General features: G+C 37.5%; 1 protein-coding gene across 2 annotated transcripts in view; it reads left to right on the forward strand.

Moving 5' to 3' along the window:
* LOC150093407 (pleckstrin homology domain-containing family B member 2-like) overlaps positions 1-18,864 on the forward strand; it is a 222,213-nt gene that overhangs the window by 190,282 nt on the left and 13,067 nt on the right. For both annotated transcript variants that reach the window (XM_090413438.1, XM_090413437.1), the window contains exon 7: positions 4,806-4,883. In XM_090413438.1, coding sequence (XP_090269564.1) covers positions 4,806-4,883 — 78 coding nt within the window. The remainder of the gene's footprint in view (positions 1-4,805; positions 4,884-18,864) is intronic.

Genomic DNA, 18,864 nt, shown 5'->3' on the forward strand with positions numbered 1-18,864 from the left:
TATTACCTAAAAACCAACATGCAGCAGTCTTCATTTATGCAAAGAGCATGTACAGTGGGATGTGGATGCTTGGAAAGCTGTGTTATGGAGCAATGAATTGCAGTACACCCTCTACTGAACAGATGAACAAATGTGGTGAATGCTCACGAATGTCTCTTACTGGAGTGCATAACCCCAACTATGAAATTCAGAAGTGATGGTATGGTCCTGGTTTGGCCTAGAAGCTCTGTTTGTGGTGTCACAAACATTGAACTCTGAGAGGTATCTGCATATTCTGCAAAAATTTTAATTACTCTATGATATTAATTATACTATCTTGTATTTCTCACACTAATCTTTGTATATTTTGGTTATTAACCACTTAAGTGGCAATATGGATAAAATATATCAATTCTCTTAAACTTCATATCCATGTGATTTCAATGGAATATCAGTAGCATTTGCAATTTTAATGGGGATTTCAGATTCGTGACAACCTTGATATGTATACATCTCAAGGCCAGCAGGTTAGTTAAGTAATAGTTGCTGAGTAAGTTATCTTCATATCACAAATATGTGTTGGCATGTTACATTATTTCCTGATTTTATCTGTTTTATTTGCTGACCAGTTATGCTTTATACCAGATTACAGGATGGAAGGATATTGAAAAAAAAAAATAATAATAATCAGTCAGTATGTTGCTGCTTTAAATAAAACTTATACTGAGAAAGAAGCCAAAAAACACTCGATTATGGCAACTATCTTACTTAATGATAAATAAAAGTATTATTACTGTATTCTTTTTTTGATTATATGATATCTCCACGCAGCCTGAAGACTCATATGCAAAAACCAGGGTACTCACAACTAATTCTGGCAGTCCATTCCACCACTCATTCACCACTCTCCAAGCAAAAAATCTAGACTGCACACCCTTACTAACCCACACTCTTATACAACTGCCATGGATGAACCCTAGATCTCTATTTATCATATATAGAAAAATTTTCCTTTGCTTCAATTTTATAAAACCCCTTTAATTTCTTATAAGTTTCTATCATGTTCCCTCTTTTCTGCCTATTAACAGAACTTTGTAATCCAATTTTTAGTCCATTGTTTATATTTTGTTTTGGACATTAAAGATGGGGGAGGGGGGATTAGTAATATACTACACCAAAATGAGGTATTTTGAGTTCATTGAACTGAATTTTTACATGAGCTTTTCACAATATATCTTAATTGCTTAGTGCATCAGGTAAAATTTTCAAATGGCCAAGATTACTCAGCATTTTGTTATGTGAGATTGTAGTTTTGCAGAGCTTCAGTGAATTTTGTCAACACATGCATTATAAAATTCATATAAAATTTTCATCTTGAATTTATAACCTGAAAAAGATGGTTCCATATTTGGTGTATTAAGAGAAAAGATTAATGATATTTGATGTTCATAGTAGATGAACAAATACAAGTCGATCAATATATTTGCTCCCATCTCTCATTGCTACTTAAAAATGGATTACTTTGGATTAAAGTTGCAACAACTACATACTGATGTAGTTGTTGCAACTTTAATCCAAAGCATGCAAAGTGAGAAGATTCAAACTTCATCCTAGCATGGAAATGCTTTGGAGAAGAAATGATCCTGAAATTGACAAGACATATTCTTGAATATTTCAGCCAGAGAGAAAATTTGAAAGTATTGAGAGAAATTGGATGGCACTGTACTCCAGAAAATAGATGAAGCTAGAGATATTGGGGGGGGGGGGGGGTAAACAGAGTTAAAGTTTAGAGGACATATTGCTAAGACGGCCCATAAGATTACTTGGCTATTAAAGAACACATAAGTAGAGATAAGGACGTTCTTATTTCTCTTTATACTCTCTTCATATGCCCACATCTCGATTACTGTGCTCAAGTCTGGTCCATGGGTTTCTTGGAGATGTGGAAGCAGTGGAGAGGATTCAGAGGTGAGTGGCCTGTGAAATGTGCCCTATAAGGATAGATTGAAGGTATGTTGATTGCAGAAGTTGGTTAATAGGAGAGAAAAAAAAGATATGATAGAAACATTTAAGTTGTTTAAAGGATTTTATAGGATAGATGCAGGGGAAATGTTTCAGCATTTGGCTAGAGGGACCAGAACACAGGGTCATCCCCGGAAGTTTGAATATTGATGTGGTCATTAGGGGTGTGAGAACTAGATTTTTTGTTTGGAGAGTTGTGAATGAGGGGATTGGGTTGCCAGAGTCAGTTGTGAGTGCTTTGTCGGTTAATGGATTCAAGGAGTGATATGATAGATTGGATCTCCCACGAGAGTCTTCGGACTCCATGGAGGTGCCCATATAATAATAAATAGTGAAAAGAGGAATCTTGAGTTTTTTCAATTGAAGGTGAGTTAGCTGATCTCATACAGAGGTAGCAGGGTTTTTTCTCCCATAAACTCAGGTTTTTCATTCCACATACAGTCAGATTGGCCTTCAGGACACGGGCAGTTTATAGAAAAAATACTTATGGTTGTGGTGGCGGCAGGCTGTAGATGATGGAGACAGATGGAAGTGGCGGAGATGGAAAGTTGTAGTGTAAGTGCCATCCCTCGATGAGTCTTTGGGCTCCTTGTAGGTGTAACAAAATAATAATAATAATTAGTGCATCTAATTAATCCTGTTGCTGAGCACAAACGGAGCAACACTTAATGTTGAGAAAAGAACATACCATCATCTCTAGGTGTCAGTTATTATACCTTTCTTATTTGGATCACAAACATGAATGAATGCAAATTTTTATGATCCAAATAAAATGCATAAAGGTTTTGAAATGTCGAACAATTGCAGTAGTCTTACTTTGAGTATATTAACAGATTCTAGGCTACCATTCAACTCTGGCTATAATGTCACCATTTATAGTGGACTCACTGACTATAATAAACTACTGAAAATTCCTGGCACAAGTCTGATAGGATCTGTAGTGTTCTAAAGGAAATTCATTAGTAGAATCTTCCTATAAAATTACTCCTGTGATATTGAGTTTTTCTGTGCATCTTGACAACCTGTTGTGTGTGTGGGATGTCCATAAAATACTCTGAATGTGATAAGGGTTAGAATCCAGATATGCTTCTTGAGATTAAACATGGAATTTCTTTTTAACAAAACCACTTCCGTCTTCCAATAAGCAGGGTGGTAATCTCACACCATTTGATGAAATTCATCTGCACCCAAATATCTTTGGGTGGCAGATGAATTTTACAAACATCCATGCCACAGAGGGATTTGAATCCGTGACCTGTTACTTAGAAAGCGCAAAGGCTATCTACTCATCCATTCCTAGCTAATACGTTATGTCACTCACAAAAGTTTGTAAACCTATCATATATTTAGTGCTGTCAGCTGTCTAAAGAATTTGATCACAAATTCTTTAATTGAAATCAGCTGTAGAATGAAACATGGAATTTTTCCTGATCTCTTCAGATCTCCAATAAGCAGGACATAGTCTCACACTAGGTAATGAAATTTGAACTGCCATGTATGGTCTCAAACATATCTATAGTACTTCTCCAACCCACAGCATGTTGGGTGGAGAGTGGCTATGTTATATATTTGGTTACCAGGCGGCTACATTAGAAATATTATAACAGTACTTTCAGATAAAGATAAGATAGAGATAAAGCTATTTCATTGGTGAGTTTAGACTGTATTTTATTGGTTTCTTACCATTTTTTTGTCCAAATGAGTAGTTCGATTAAAAGTGTCTTAAAATGTAAAATTTCCACATCTGATTTCTAAAGTTTTTACAAGAGACATTTTAAGTTGCCTAAACAGGAGTGGTCTTATTTATGTGTGAATAAATGAACTCACTTAATAGGTGGTCATTAAAATTGCATTCATTTCAACAGTCAGTTTAAGAGGTGTCCAAATTTTGTTTCAGTAGAACCGTGGTTGAAAAGCTTGTTTGGATATAATTGCTTTGCATTATATCCAAATTTTGGGTCAATCAACATTAACTGGGTCAATATTGATTGACCCAGTTAATGTTTTTAACAGGCTTGAACTTTATATATGTTTGTTTGAATAACACTTAAATAGGATATTTCATACTGTGTGTTTTGTAATTTTGTACTGGTTTTTGTCATGTCTTCAGGTTCATGTTTCACAACTATATAAAAAGTCGAGTAATTATCTGAGAGAGTCATAATAAAGGTATATTTCATAATATTCTTGTACAGTTAAATCTAAAACGTTGCTTATAATTTTGCCACTAAAATGAGATATTTGAAATCCAAAGTGGAATAACTCTACACGTGCCCAGGCTATAGTAATAACATTAATTTGTATCATACTATTTTGAGCTGATTTGACAATACCACTACATCGATTTCTCTTTTTTGTCAGAAAAAAAAAAAAAAATCTTAAATTTGATAACTGCTTATAGTTTTTACTGATATACCAATCAAACTATTGACTGTTTGTGAATATCTCCAATTTTTTTTCCCATAATTATTTCTAATTAGAAACAGTACGTTATCTTATTCTATAAATGACTGAGTGCATGGTCAGCATTCAAAGAAGATAAGGATGCACTATAATGAATGTCGCCTTCTGAAACAGAATTGGCATGCATGAAATAATTAGCCTTGATTGCACTTCACAACTTAATGTATTTGTCAGATTTTTGGTGAAAGTGGATTAAAAAAGTTGTTTAATTATAAACGGTATAATAAAATTGTATAAATGTTTTTCAGCACCTATGATTAAAATGGTAGGAGAATCCTCTTTGCCTGGTATTAGAGATCAAATTAATGAAATTGTATTAAGAAATATTGTTTGTTTTTTAGGTGACAACTCAGTGACATATATGCCACCTTTTGCATACCCACCTCCCGCATATTATGGTTATCCTCCTCCACAGTACAGTAAGTTATTTTTAATCATTTTAATTACCTTCAGTATAATTAAGAAAAAAGACATTTTGTGTGTGTTCTCATTTTGCACTGCTTATGTTTGTACAATGATTTAAATACTAAACACAGATTAATATCACCTACTTGTTAGAAAATAAGTGTTTTCATTATTTTTAGGCAAGTATATAGTGTATACTGAATTATTTCATTAAATTTATAATCATCTAAGCAGAACAGCATGCATTAATGTAATTAGGTTTGATTTCTACTTCACAGCTTAATGCAGTTGCAACTTAGTCCAAGTTATGCACAAAAAACTACAGATTTAATTCACTCATTAAATAGTAGGTAAAAGAAAGAATGAATATGAAAGAATAACTACCTGCTGACTGCAGATGGTGTGAAGGTGATAGATACAGAAGAGGTTCAACTAATGAGTGCCCATTTTGCTTAAAGCTATCAACCTGGTGTATGCAACATTCAGCTGGCTGCTACTTCAGTGTATAAATAAACTCAGGTGTATGAAGTGGGGGGGGGGTATTAGAGCTGTTGCAAAAACGAATTCAGCAATAGAGACTGATGGGATATGAGCATGGATATTAAGAGTGTTCAGCTGAGTGGGCTATTCCTTTCACCAGGTTATATAATTTGAGTCTTAGAACAGGGAAGATTCCACAGGAGTGGAAAGCATGTATGGTAATCCCATTACACAAGAATAGTGCAAAGACACGTATCCAACTATCGACTGTCTACCAACTCTGGAGTGGTGGTGAAATTTTAGAAAAGTTAGTTAGGGCTCGAATTCAGATATGGGTTGACAAAGAATCTCTACTTTACAATGAACAGCATGATTTTTCTAAGGGAAGATCATGTTATAATGTTACCATTGAGTTAGACAAAGAGAATGAATACACCATGATACTAATGAATTTTGCTAAGGCTTTTGACAGAATACAGCTTGGAAGACTGTTGCATAAATTGGAGAATATAAGGTTGGATTATAAAATATTTTCATGGATAAGAGAATGGCTGACTGACATATCAAAAAGTGGTATATGAGTCTGAAAGATTTAAGGTGACCAGTGGTGTACCACAAGGGTCACTCCTTGGTCCACTATTGTTCAGTCTGTACATTAATGACATTGAGAAGGATTTGACCTGCAACATACAACTATTTCTGATGTTCTTTATATCTGATCCACACAAAAAGCCACAAGATCAAAAGCACTTTAGTGCCATGTGTGGGCAAGAGGAACAGAGGAGGAGGAGTGTTCACATTCTGCTTGAACAGCAGAGTGTTGTAATCTTTGGGAAAGGCAATGGGAGAGACTGTTCCAAAGGACAAGTAGATGGAATGAAAGAGGAGTCAGTGCATTTGGTTTGGTGAGTTTCAAGATGGACTGTAAAAGAGTGTTGGTTAGCAGTGGCTCTTGTTTTAATGATTTTGGAGGAGAGTGGAAGAATAATAGTGGCCAATTCAGCAGAGCACTGTTCACGAAACTATCTGTAGATGTGGCACAAGGCAGAAACTGAACATCTGCCTTGATACTAATGTGAGAGAGGGATCATTAATTAGCCAGATTGCCTCTTCTTGATAGAATCAAGCAATCTTAGAGAGGATTTTGTGCACACTCCAAATATGGGAGCAGTATTCCATGGCTGGGCAGACTTGGGCTTTGTATAGAGTTCGCAGCTGTGAAGTAGTGTCTTCTGCGAAAAATTGCATAGTTTTTTGTTGGCTGCAGAAAATAGTTGAAATATGGAAATATAGTGCCAGGAAAGATCAGAGGTGCAGGTCAGTCCAAGATAAATCTGATTATGTTTGGATACCTCAGTATTATGAAGGTAAGTGGGGAGGGTTGCAGATCAGACAGAACTTAGTTTTGGTGGCATTGGAGTTTATAAGGTTGACTTTGCTCCACTGGGATATAGCTAGGAGATCTGAGTTCAGATCATGGTCTTGGTAGATCTTGAGGATTGTAATACTTGAATGCTACAACCTCTGTCAAATTTAAAGGAGGAATGAAGTGTGCTGTCATCAGCAAAGCTATGGATAGGGTCGGAAATTTGTGAGAGCAGGTCATTTATATACAAGAGGAAGAGAGTGGGTGAAAGAATAGAACCCTGGGGTATCTGAGGAGAGTAAACCATCGACCATGACACGAAGTGAGCAACCAGTGGCGGGGGTGGGGGGGAGTTGCCAACCCAGTTGCAGAGTGAGAAAAGCAAACCATAGGATGGCAATTTATTAAGTAGGTCCTGTAACAAACCTGATCTAATGCCTTTGAAATGTCGAGGGCTACCATGTGAGTTTCTCCAAATTTCTCGATGGCCTGAGTCCATGTTGCTGGTCACTGATTAGTTGATATGTCTATGGGTAGTTCAAGAGTTGGTTGTTGATGACCTTTTTCATAATTTTTGAGAGAACTAAAGTGAGCAATCGAATGGTAGTTTCTTGGTTGACTTGGGATGTGTTGAATGTCGACTTGTTTCCATGTTGTAGGGTAGATGCCAGTTGAATAGGATAGATTGAAGAGGTGATACAGGTTAGATGTTAGTTCTGTGCCACAATTTTTTAATACAATAAGTGGATTATCATCATGACCAGATGCCTTTTTTTATGCGTTCAGGTTATTAAGGATTCTTCAGATTTCTTTTTGTTGGAAGACTAAAAGAGACATGAAGGGAGCCATAGCCATTCTTTGTGGAGTGGAGGGAAATTTGCCCAGATCATCAATGCAGGAATTGGAAAAGAAGAGTGATGCTAGTAAGTTGGTCTTGTCTTTTGGTAAGGCGACTACTACAGTACCATCAGGATGTTGAGAGAGTGGTGGAGACCTGGTTGGTCAGAAGTTGCACTCAGTGGTCTTGGCAAGGGACCAGATTTGATAATGTAAAGACAGGTAGGCAATCAGGAATGCAGCTGATATGCAGTACTTGCAGAATGATTTATGAATAGGCTAGAATTGTGGTCATGGAAAATGGATGTCAGTTCAATGTGAGTCAGTGTAAAGCCATTCACTTTGGTGGGATTATACTAGAAGAAAGTGATCAGACTAGGGATATTGAAGTTTTAGTAGATAGATAGAAAGTTAAAGTTCAAGGTCCATATAGCTAAGATTTCTTATACAACTCAAAAGATAATGGCAATGCTGAAACGAACTTTAACATGGAAAGATAAGGACATCGTTTTGCCTCTTTACAAGGCCTTGATAAGACTTCACTTGGACTATTGTGCACAGGTCTGGTTTCCATTGTGATTCTGATACAGTGGAGTGAATGCAAAGAAGAGTTAAAAATAATATCAGGGTTGTGATGTGGAATACTGATTATGAAGACAGGCTGAGAATTTGTTGACTGCAGACAGGAGAAAGAGGGATGATATGATCGAGACAAAAAGGGTCATAAAGGATTTTAGCTGATGGGATTTTTCATTTATGGAGGGCAGGAAAAGGACGAGAGGGCATCCTTGGAAGCTGAGAATGAATGCCATCAAGAAAGTTGTGAGAGCTAGATTTTTCTCTCATAGTGGTGTGTGATTGGAATAGATTGCTGTTGGACGTTGTATGTACAAGTAGTATGAATGAATTCAAGAACAAGTATGACAGCATGTGTGTATTATGTGGCCTCCCTCAATCTGTCTCCTTGACTCCGTGGAGGTCTCTCCTAATAATAATAATGGTGTTTAAGTGAATATTATGCCATCCAATATGCCATTATTTCATAAAGAGCCTTATGGTAAATTCTAGCAATTGCATGCAAACAGATTGGTGTTTTTACTTTTTAATAATAGTAATAAAAAGTTAATAAAAAAATAAAAATATATATTTAAAATTTATGTAAAAATTAATAAAAAAAGTTAAAGAAGTTTTTACTTTATAATAATAGTAACAATAAAAAGTACAGTGTCATTCCTTTTCCATAATAAAGTTACAGCTCAGTTGGATAAAGGAAATGGTACACATGATGTTGTTGGACTTTGCAAAAGCATTTGGGATACTATATGGAACTCTCTTACCTGAGTTGGAGAAAAACGGATGGATACAAAGCTTGGGGACATGGATCAACAGATATCAGTAATTTGTGCAGTTGAATGAAAGAAGGCAAGTGACCAGTGTTTGTTACAGAGTTCTATACTTGTCTACTGCTATTTAGTTTCTACATCAGTGATGCTGGGAATGATTTGAGGCAAAATTGTTTGTTGATTATTCTAAACTGTGGAGAACAGTAATTAATAAAGATGGTGTACATATCGTGAGGGATTATCTAAATATCTCATTTCAAGAGATGCAGTATTCACACAATATCTATCATACCCCTCTCCTTAACTCATTTACTGAAGAATCATGCACAACTATCTCTGGCAACTCAATCACACCCACCAAGCAAAAAATCTAGTCCTAACACCTTTGCTAACCAACTCCTACACAATTTCCACAGATGACTCCTCATTCTCAACTTTCATGGGATGAAAAAGTCTTCGGTGTCAATCCAATAAAACTTCTTTAATAACTTCTGCATTTTATTTTATTTTTATTTTTATTTATTTTTTATTTTTTTGCCTGTCAGCTAGTTTATGAAGCCTACACTTCATTCTTACAGAGAGCATTTCGTAGATCTGCCACAATCTTTTCCACTTGCCTCTGGATCTTCTCCACCTGAGGTTATTATCTGAGGTTATTATTCCCCTTATAATGGGGACTAATAACCTCTATATCCCTGCTTGTTGTTCAACACCACATAATCTGATGGGCTACCTTTACGATGTCCTTTTGCTCCGACAACCCCAAGTTCCTGGCTTCATCAGTTTTCTGCAGTTCATTTCCACCAGTATAGTACACAGCTTGTGATTTCTTCCTGAAATGCATCAGCTTAAACTTGGCCATTTTAAACTGGCAGCCATTTACTTTTGCGTGTACTGCCACTCTAAGTCATCCTGTAGGATCTCTACATCACCTTCATTTACTATCATCTTCCCAGTTGTGCATCATCAACAAACAACTGAATATTTCCTGTCAAATCATTTCTTGTATCATGATATGCAAATTAAACAGACGACCACCTACTGAGCTATGTAATATGCCACTAGTCCTTCTCCCAGACTCAACTCATCCATATATATCACTTTGATATCTGTCCATCAGCCACCTTCTAATCCAATCACCAGATCATATCCATCCCCATTTGCCCCAATTTATGCAACAGTTCTATATGGAATCCTGCCAGATGCCTTTGCCAAGTCCAGCAGTATCTCTGAGTAACCGTTTCCTTTATCCATGTCCATTGGGTAGATAGGAATCTATAAAGTATATTCTATCTACCCCAATCTTCAGTTCTATCTTTTATCAAATTTTTCCACCTTAATGACCATTCCTGAGATACTGATTGACCTATAATTTGTTGCTTCTGTCTTGGATCATCCTTTATACCGTGGGACTATTTTGTCCTCTTTCCATTTCATTGGCATCTTCCCAATACTAAGGCTTAAATTAACTAGCTTGATCTGAGGAGCTTTTAATTCCCTTGTACTTGCAAATATACTAGTAGTTTTTGGGCAGAGGATAACAGCCATCAAATTGTTAATAAAAAACTGAACAGTGAATTGTAATTACTTCCCAAAACTTTGAGCTAGGCATGCAATTTAAATTTTATTCTATTCTCAGCAGAATGGCATGCCTATCTGAAAGAATGGTGAACACCAGGCATGGGGAAGTGGTTGTAATTTATCTTTGGATGGCAGTAAAGAAAACAGTCTGAATGATTTGAGGATAGTGCATAGATGAAACTTGCAAAGAACTTTTGCTGTTCATTCTGATGTTCAAACTCTTTTGCATGTATAAATACCATCTCCTAATTGTTATCTATTAGGAGATGGTATTTATTGATAATATTCTGAATGTGGGTCTTGTTATCCATTAGCAGTAATGGTGATTTTTATTTTAATTCTTCCAGCAGAAGGAAATCAAACAAGATGGAGTGAGCTCAGAATATGAGTTTTGATGATACCTATCTTCTATTATAGATGTAGGGAGGGAGGTTTCAATAAACAAAAAAATTGAACACTGCCTTTAGAGATGTAATTATTAAAGTGTCCAGAAAGGAAAGCTGTTGTTAGATTAATTTCATTAACTTGATACTGGAATGCATAGAACACCTTATCTATAAATCATAGTGGTAATTCAGTCTCTGAGAGTATGACAACAACAATATCATCAATGAAGTTAAGAAAAAATGATACAAAAGAGTTGACTTTCCAGGTGTTCTATAAAATAGTCTATGAAGGCTGGTGAGATAGGACTGTCCTTGGTTATTTTCTCAATTTGTATAACTTATTTTGCCAGGTGAAATAGCCTACATTGATGGTGAATTTAAGTTAATGATATCCTCTGGAAATTAGCTTGTAAGAATTTCTTGAAGCAGTATATTGGTGAATAGGGAAACTACGTCGAAAGAAATGTTTCGTTGTTCGACAAACATGGATCTTTAATTTTATCTTTGAAGCCATGTACTTTTTAATGTAAGAACTAGAGTGGTCAGTACAATTTTGAAGGAAACTAGCAAGGTCGTGCATGCGAGGTCAGCATAATCAAGTATGGGATGTAGTGAATAACTTTACCTTAGGAAGACCATAGATTCATGGTTATTGAATCTGAGCATGGTGAATGTGCAATTTATGAATGGTGGATGTATCCCAAGACTGTATTTGTTCCAATAATTTAATTTATTCAGTTGACTTTGAGTAATATCTCTTCTGATTACATTATGTAAATCTGTTCCTGAGTAAAATTCAGTTTAATGATCATACACTAATGGTATTCATCATAGTGGCATTACATTACCTTCATCAGGTATAGTAATATTATTCTGGTGCAAAGGATGAAACTGTCGCATGCTTTTATATATATATATCTATATAGAATTTAACTCCTGTGTATTTCTTCCTTGTTACAAACACATCTTCAGAGAAAGATTGAACACCATTCATAACTGACATGATTTGTAGTAAGCTTTCTTACCTGTGTCTTGATCACAGCTGAGTAAACAGGCAAATGTGCTTAACTGTGTGGAAAGGCTTATGTGTTCATCACACATGCTGATTGGATTTTAATGGTATAGATGCGAACACAGATTGATAAGAAAATAACTGTTTATTAACTTAATTGCTAATATTTCACTGGTATTATATCCAGTATCTTCAGAGGGAGAATTGTTTGTGCAAGTGGCTAGTAGTTTGGCTAAATGTCTAGCTAGTTTATATGTGGGACTGTTTATACTATCTACAATAGGGCATAAAGGTGTACCTTGTTTGTGAATTTTTGGAGCTCCATATATCCTGGGTGTTTTAACATTGAAGGATTTGAGTTTGTTGACTGTATCTTTTGGCCAGGAAGTGACTTTGTTTAATAACTTGCACACCTTATTCTTTTGTGAGTTGGTGGGATCTTGATCTATAATTTGATATGTTGACTGGTCTTGGAGAAGTGTGTGCATTTTACTTTCATATTCTGTTGTCCATCACTACAGTTGCATTTCCTTTGTCTGATTTGGTTATGGTAATGAGGTTATTATTGTGTAGCTCTAACCCAAATCAGATGTAAGACAAGGATGTGTTAGATATTGAATGGAGAACTTCTTGACAAGTTATTCATTCAGGATCTAACATGTAAGCTTCACAGAATAACAAAGAAATTTGCATAATACCTGCTTACCAGCTGAAGGTGAGAAACACCTAAATTGTTGTATGTGAAAGTGTATATCAGTGTGTGTAATGTATTGGAATTATTTATTGTCAAACGGAAAGCTAAAAAGCCAAGAATTATATCAGATTAGCATTTCATGTAATAAAATAATGGCTTAATTTATGTATTATTAAGCTATCAAAAAATCGTAAGTCTCCAGGTAAAAATGACTAATAGGATCAATGGTCACATCTAAGCCGCAAGTGCCTGTTGTAACGCCGAAGGCTGCAGCTGATGGGGAAGGCTGACATAAGCGGCTTTCCTCGAAAACAACACCTAATAGCAAGGAGGGAAAGCAAGGGATCAACTTAAGGGCGATGTAAGTTATGGATCATGCGAAAAAACAATACAGAAAAAGAGGGCACTGAGAAAAAATATTTAAGGCAATATGCGCCAAGTTCTAGGCTTTTTTTCATGTTTTCTCCGGGATTTTGGAAATCGAGGATTCTCGACAAGGGATCGGAGATAGGACAAGCCGAGGGTGCTATGTCAATGGACAGCCGGCCGTATTCATGACTTGCGCTGAGAGGTATTCCGCGGAGACCCAAACGAGAATCAACAGCTCATGCAGAATGGTGCCAACTGAATGACCCACCTGAGCGAGCAGAGAAGGCTCGTAGTTCCAGCCATTTCCTGATTTGTGTCCAGTATTAGCAGAACGGAACAATTCAGTCATGAGACCTGACCCAGAACCAGCCAAGACGAAGGCTGACCTGAGCAAAACGTGGCAGCTAATAGACCTTCGAAGGGACTTGGTAAAGTAAAGATCCGTTTGTTTTATATCTTGAGATTGTTTGAAGGTAGAATTTGTGTCTTGATAAAGCAAGACTGAGGACATTTTAAAGAACTTTGACAGGATAGAGTAATTAATACAGCCAATTCTATTAGACAAAGAATTGCATAGGATAAATCTCTAACTTGTATATGATTGAAGTAGTGAAAACCCTTTGTTAGTTGAGTAAATTTAACTAAGAGAGAAATGAGTTGTGAAATATCTAATTTAAAGTATATTATTATTATTATTACGGGCGACTCCAGGGAGTCCTTAGACTCATCGAGGGAGGCCCTAAGCATCATGTCCACACATCTATACGACATTCTCACATTATCTATCATACCTTGCCTTGAACTTACTCACCGTCATAGCACAAACAACAGACTCTGGCAACTTATTCCACTCATTTACCACTCGAAAAGTAAAGAACCCAGCTTTAACACCCTTGCTAACCACACTCTTGCCCAGCTTCCATAGGTGTCCCCTAGTTCTCCCACCACCAGTCCTGATCTCAAAAATATCCTCTGAATTAATCCTATAGAAACCCTTTAGCAATTTGAATGTCTCTATCATATCTTCCCTTTTCCACCTATCAACTAATTTCTGCAACCCACAAATCTTCAACCTGCTCTCATAAGGTTCATTCCACAGACCTGCTATCATCTTGGTCACTCGCCTCTGGATCCTCTCCACCTCCTCCCCATCAAGAAGAAACCTGGGTGACCAAATCTGGGCACAGTAGTCGAGATGAGGTCTTGTCAAGGCTCGTTACAGAGGTACAATAACTTGCTTGTCTCTGCTCGTCAAAGTATTTTTCAACAATCAAGTGAGTTGATGAGCTGATTTAGCCATTTTTGCAATGTGCCCCCCCCCCCGAACTTCATCTCCCTATCCACCAACACTCCCAAGTCCCTGGCTTCATCAGTCTCCTGGAGTACAGTTCCACCAATGTGGTATACTGCTGCTAATCTTTTCACCCCAAAATGCATAACCTTGCATTTTGTCACATTAAATTGACAACCATTCTCCTTAGTCCAGAACTCCAATCTATCCAAGTTGTCCTGCAAGATTTTGACGTCTTCTGCATTCACTATTGCCCTACCCAACTTTGCATCATTAGCGAACAAATGAACTGTTCCTCTTAGATCTTTCCCTATATCGTTAATGAACAAATTAAACAGCAGTGGTCCAAGAACAGAATCCTGCGGCACACCACTAGTCACAGGCCGTCTTTTGGACTCTACTCCTGAATAAACTACTCTTTGATATCTCTCCATCAACCACTCACCTATCCATTTCACCAACCCTATATCCATTCCCATACGTTGTAGTTTACGGATTAGAATTCCATGTGGCATCTTGTCAAATGCCTTTGCCAGGTCCAGCAGTATCACTGTAAACCCATTTCCCTTATCCAGTTCAGCTGTCACCGTGTTATAAAACTTGAGCAAGTTACTGAGGCATGATCTGCCCTTCACAAAGCCATGCTGTCCCCCGTAGAGTATCTCATTTTCATTCATCCATTCCTGTATTTTTCCCTTGACTACTTTCTCCAAGACCTTCACAACGACTCTTGATATGCTGATCGGTCGGTAATTTGCAACTGTAGTCGTGGATCCTCCTTTATGCAGTGGAACTATTTTCCCCTTTTCCACACCTTCGGGACTAAACCAGACCCGAGACTCAGATTAAACAACATGGTCAAGGGCACTGATAATTCTTTAGCCGCTTCACGCAAGACCCGTGCTGGTATACCATCCAATTCCACAGATGTATTCACATTTGGTTCTGTAATAGACTATTCACCTCCACTTCATTCATCACAATTCCTGTATAAACTAATGGTTCCTTCATTTTTTCAATGTCACCACCTGGATGATATACTTTTGCAAAGTGCTTGCTCAATAACTCCACTATATCGACTGATTCAGTGGCCTCCTTACCATCGTTATTCCTTAAAATCATTCTGCCGTGTACAGTTTTTTTTTGCTTGCAGCATATTGAAAGAACTGTTTGGGATTCTCTTTAGCTTGCATAGCTAGTTTCCTTTCATAATCCGCTTGCTTTTTTTACCGCACTCGTTACCCTTCTGGCCTGCGCTTTATACCGTTCGTGTGCCTGCAGGTCACCTTTCTCTTTAAATTCCCTCCACAGTTGTTTATTTTTTTTGCAGCTCAAGCTTAATGGTGTTATTCATCCATTTAACCCCTACTTGTTTTACCATTCAGACCCTAGGTATACAATCAGCCATAGCCTCCTGTAAATGCTCCTTCACCACTTCCCATGCTCTATCGACATCCAGCCCTTTGCAGTTTTACATGCCATGGCACTGAACCAAGCAATCTCCTAAGCTTGTCATACTTGCCAGCACTGTAATTCCACATATACTATGTCTTAATCGAAAATTCCATCCCTTTAGCCACCTCCCAGGTCAAGACCTTATGATCACTCTCACCAATAGGTGGCAACGTGGTCATGTTCGTTACAGTCAAATTCTCAGATACTATTACCAGGTCAAACACTCACAAACCCCTGTCTCAGATAGTTATCCCTTAATAATTGAATAAAATCCAGTTCCTTCCTGTCCTGTCCTCCTTCTAATCAATGTTACCATAGTTGAAATCAGCCATAATAATTACCCTCCTTGCACTCATTGCTTCTATTTGCTTATGCATACTATCCCTACCATCTATTCCATGACCTGGTCTATAGCAGCACCCAACTATATATTTTTTTCTGCCAGTCTCAATCTCACATCAAATAGCCTCAAATGAGCTCTTTTCGCTATCCTGCAATGCAACTTCAACTTCTCCTTGGCTGCAGTGAATCAGCTATCATTAATAACACTCCACCCCTCATTTTATTCTCTCTGTCCCCCCCTAAACACACTATAACCTACACATTCTATCCCATTAACTATATCATCTTCCGTCAGCCATGTTTCACAATTGTCAATAACCTGTGGCCAGGAAGAGCCAATCAAGGCCAAAAATTCTTTCTTCTTGTTCCTAATACTCCTGGCATTAGTATATATGAAATGCAGTGGTCCCTTTGTCCCACTCCTATCTTGATGCATTATTCTAACTATTCCATTCCGATTTCTTGTCTTTAGCACTGGTTCGGGTACATTATATACATTCTTACACTCAACTGTCTCACTGTCCGCATATCCACTTCCCCTCCTTCTTGGTAGTTCTAGTTTCCCTGGTTCTGCACATCCATTTTCACTTCATTCAGCAACACTTTTTCCAGTCTCCGCACACCAAATCCATTCAAATGCAGTCCATCCATCTTTGAATAAATCCTTTCGCCCAGCAAACTCATTCCACATGTCCACGAATTCCACACCATCTGCATAACCTGCACATAAAGTCATTTACGATTATGGCCTTCCTTCTAAACTCCTCTCTGTCGTGCCGTGACAACAGACTCGCCATCCTAGCTCTGTCACTCTTTTCTTTCGCTACAATACTTTAATGTCCTCTCTTATAAAAAATTTATCTCCTTTCAATTCATTCGTACCCACCACAACTATCAGTTCTTTCACCCTCTGTTTTTGCACTCTAATACTCTCATTTGCATCGTTAAATTTTACACCCAGTAAGTACGATTTAGTTAAACTACCATCTATCACTCCTCTTAATAAGGACTCACCATACAACACTCTTTCCTTCATTTCAGAAACTCTCCCGCTCTTATGCTTATTTTTCCTTTTGAACACTTGTTTATTTCCCCTTAGCCGAGGCACTCTGGAAAGAGTTTTGCAGGTGCTCCAACTCTCGCTGTGCACTGTGTATCACTGCGCGCAACCTAGCAATCTCACTCCCTACAAATAATTCCTCATTTTTTTTGTCATTTAAACCATTTTCTCTCTCTCTCTCTGTATAGTTGCTTTCACTCTCTCTCTCTCTGATCACCGCTCTCATTGCCATCTTGTACAACATCGCAATTCCCTATCAAGCCACTATTTTCACTCACATTCTGGCTTTCTTCAACCATAACTATCTCATGACCTGTCACATGCTTCAATTCCTCACTCTGCTTACACTTTCTGCACATTCTCCCACCTCTATCACTTTCCATCCAAACTCCAGCCACCTTCGAGAATGCATACATCCCACACACATGGCATTGGACAAACTCCCTCACATTACAGTTTTTGAACAAAGGCATCGTATTTTTGGATGCCATTATGTTACGTTGCATTGCCGCCATGTGCCAATGCGACGTAAGATAATGAAATGTATTCTATGAAACGTATCGTTAAAGTGCTATGTTAAATAAAATGGAATTCACACCAAAATCACATATACACAACAAGCTACCAAAAATAAGCAATACTACATTAAGATTTAAACCAATGTTCCGATTTTCACTCAAAATTATATTTAGCTTTCGGGAGCTCTCTGAAAACACTACACACCATGTAGCCCTCTAGCGGCCCAACGATGTGAATGAAGGAACTCGACTTCAGTGTGACATTGTTTTATTATCCATTTGTATTACATGATTTTGCATGTCAGTTTATGTAAGAAGGTTAGATTAGTATTGAACAGTTTGTATAGCTTAGCATAAGACATTCACTTAGCTAGCAATTCAGAAGTTTTGATAACTTAATACAAGATTTAATGTACCTGTCTTTTAGCATTAATAAACATGTTTTGTCCCTTGAACCTGAGTCTTGCCCTCAATTTGGGTGTCAAACTAGCACTTGTGAAAATAGAACCAAATAGCAGGAAGGAGTTTAGATAATTATATAATTGCAATTAGATCTTAGCTCATGACTGCAATGTACCGAGATCTATATACTCGCGTGTGAATTCTAGATTAACGTATATGCCTAAAACCTAGGAATATTTACCTGAACGTGAATTATATTCTTGTTATAGGAAGCTGGCTGGCACAGTTAAAATATAAATTTGCCAGTTTCTGAAGAGGAAATATCCCTAGGAGCCAAACCGGGTTATATAATAAGGAAAAAGATATAAAATTAAGGTAGAAGGATATAGACAGAACTGGTTCAAAATTAGATCATGCTAAATGCGTACTGTCCGCGCTGTTAGCCTAGTGGCTTTGCGCTTTGCAACCATATGCCTGGGGAAGGAGTGTCCTAGGTTCAATTCCCGTCGGAGACGTGAGGAGCTGAAGGATCTTCCTCAGCCATAGCCAAGTTAGCCGGTCTTGGGCGCAGGCATTAGGGTTTTTTCTTCCAGTTTATCTGGTGTTTTTCATCCCGCAAGCAGGCAAACCGGCCCCGTGAACACACAGGGATACAGCCAAGAATATCTTGAGGCATAGGAGTGACCATTCTATCCTCGTATTTCGTTTATGAAATCCAAGCATGCTTGGAAGGTTGTGGGCCTTAAAGGCCTGTTAAAGCCATTGGGATAGATAGATAAATACGTACTCTAATAAAGAAAGGAAAATACAGAGATGTAACAGATGCACATTATTTGTACTCTTATACATCATCTATATG

This window comes from Typopeltis vanoorti, chromosome 24 (assembly GCF_054136105.1).
Source record: "Typopeltis vanoorti isolate ZY-2024b chromosome 24, IOZ_Tvanoo_1.0, whole genome shotgun sequence".
Classification (NCBI taxonomy): Eukaryota; Metazoa; Arthropoda; class Arachnida; order Uropygi; family Thelyphonidae; genus Typopeltis; species Typopeltis vanoorti.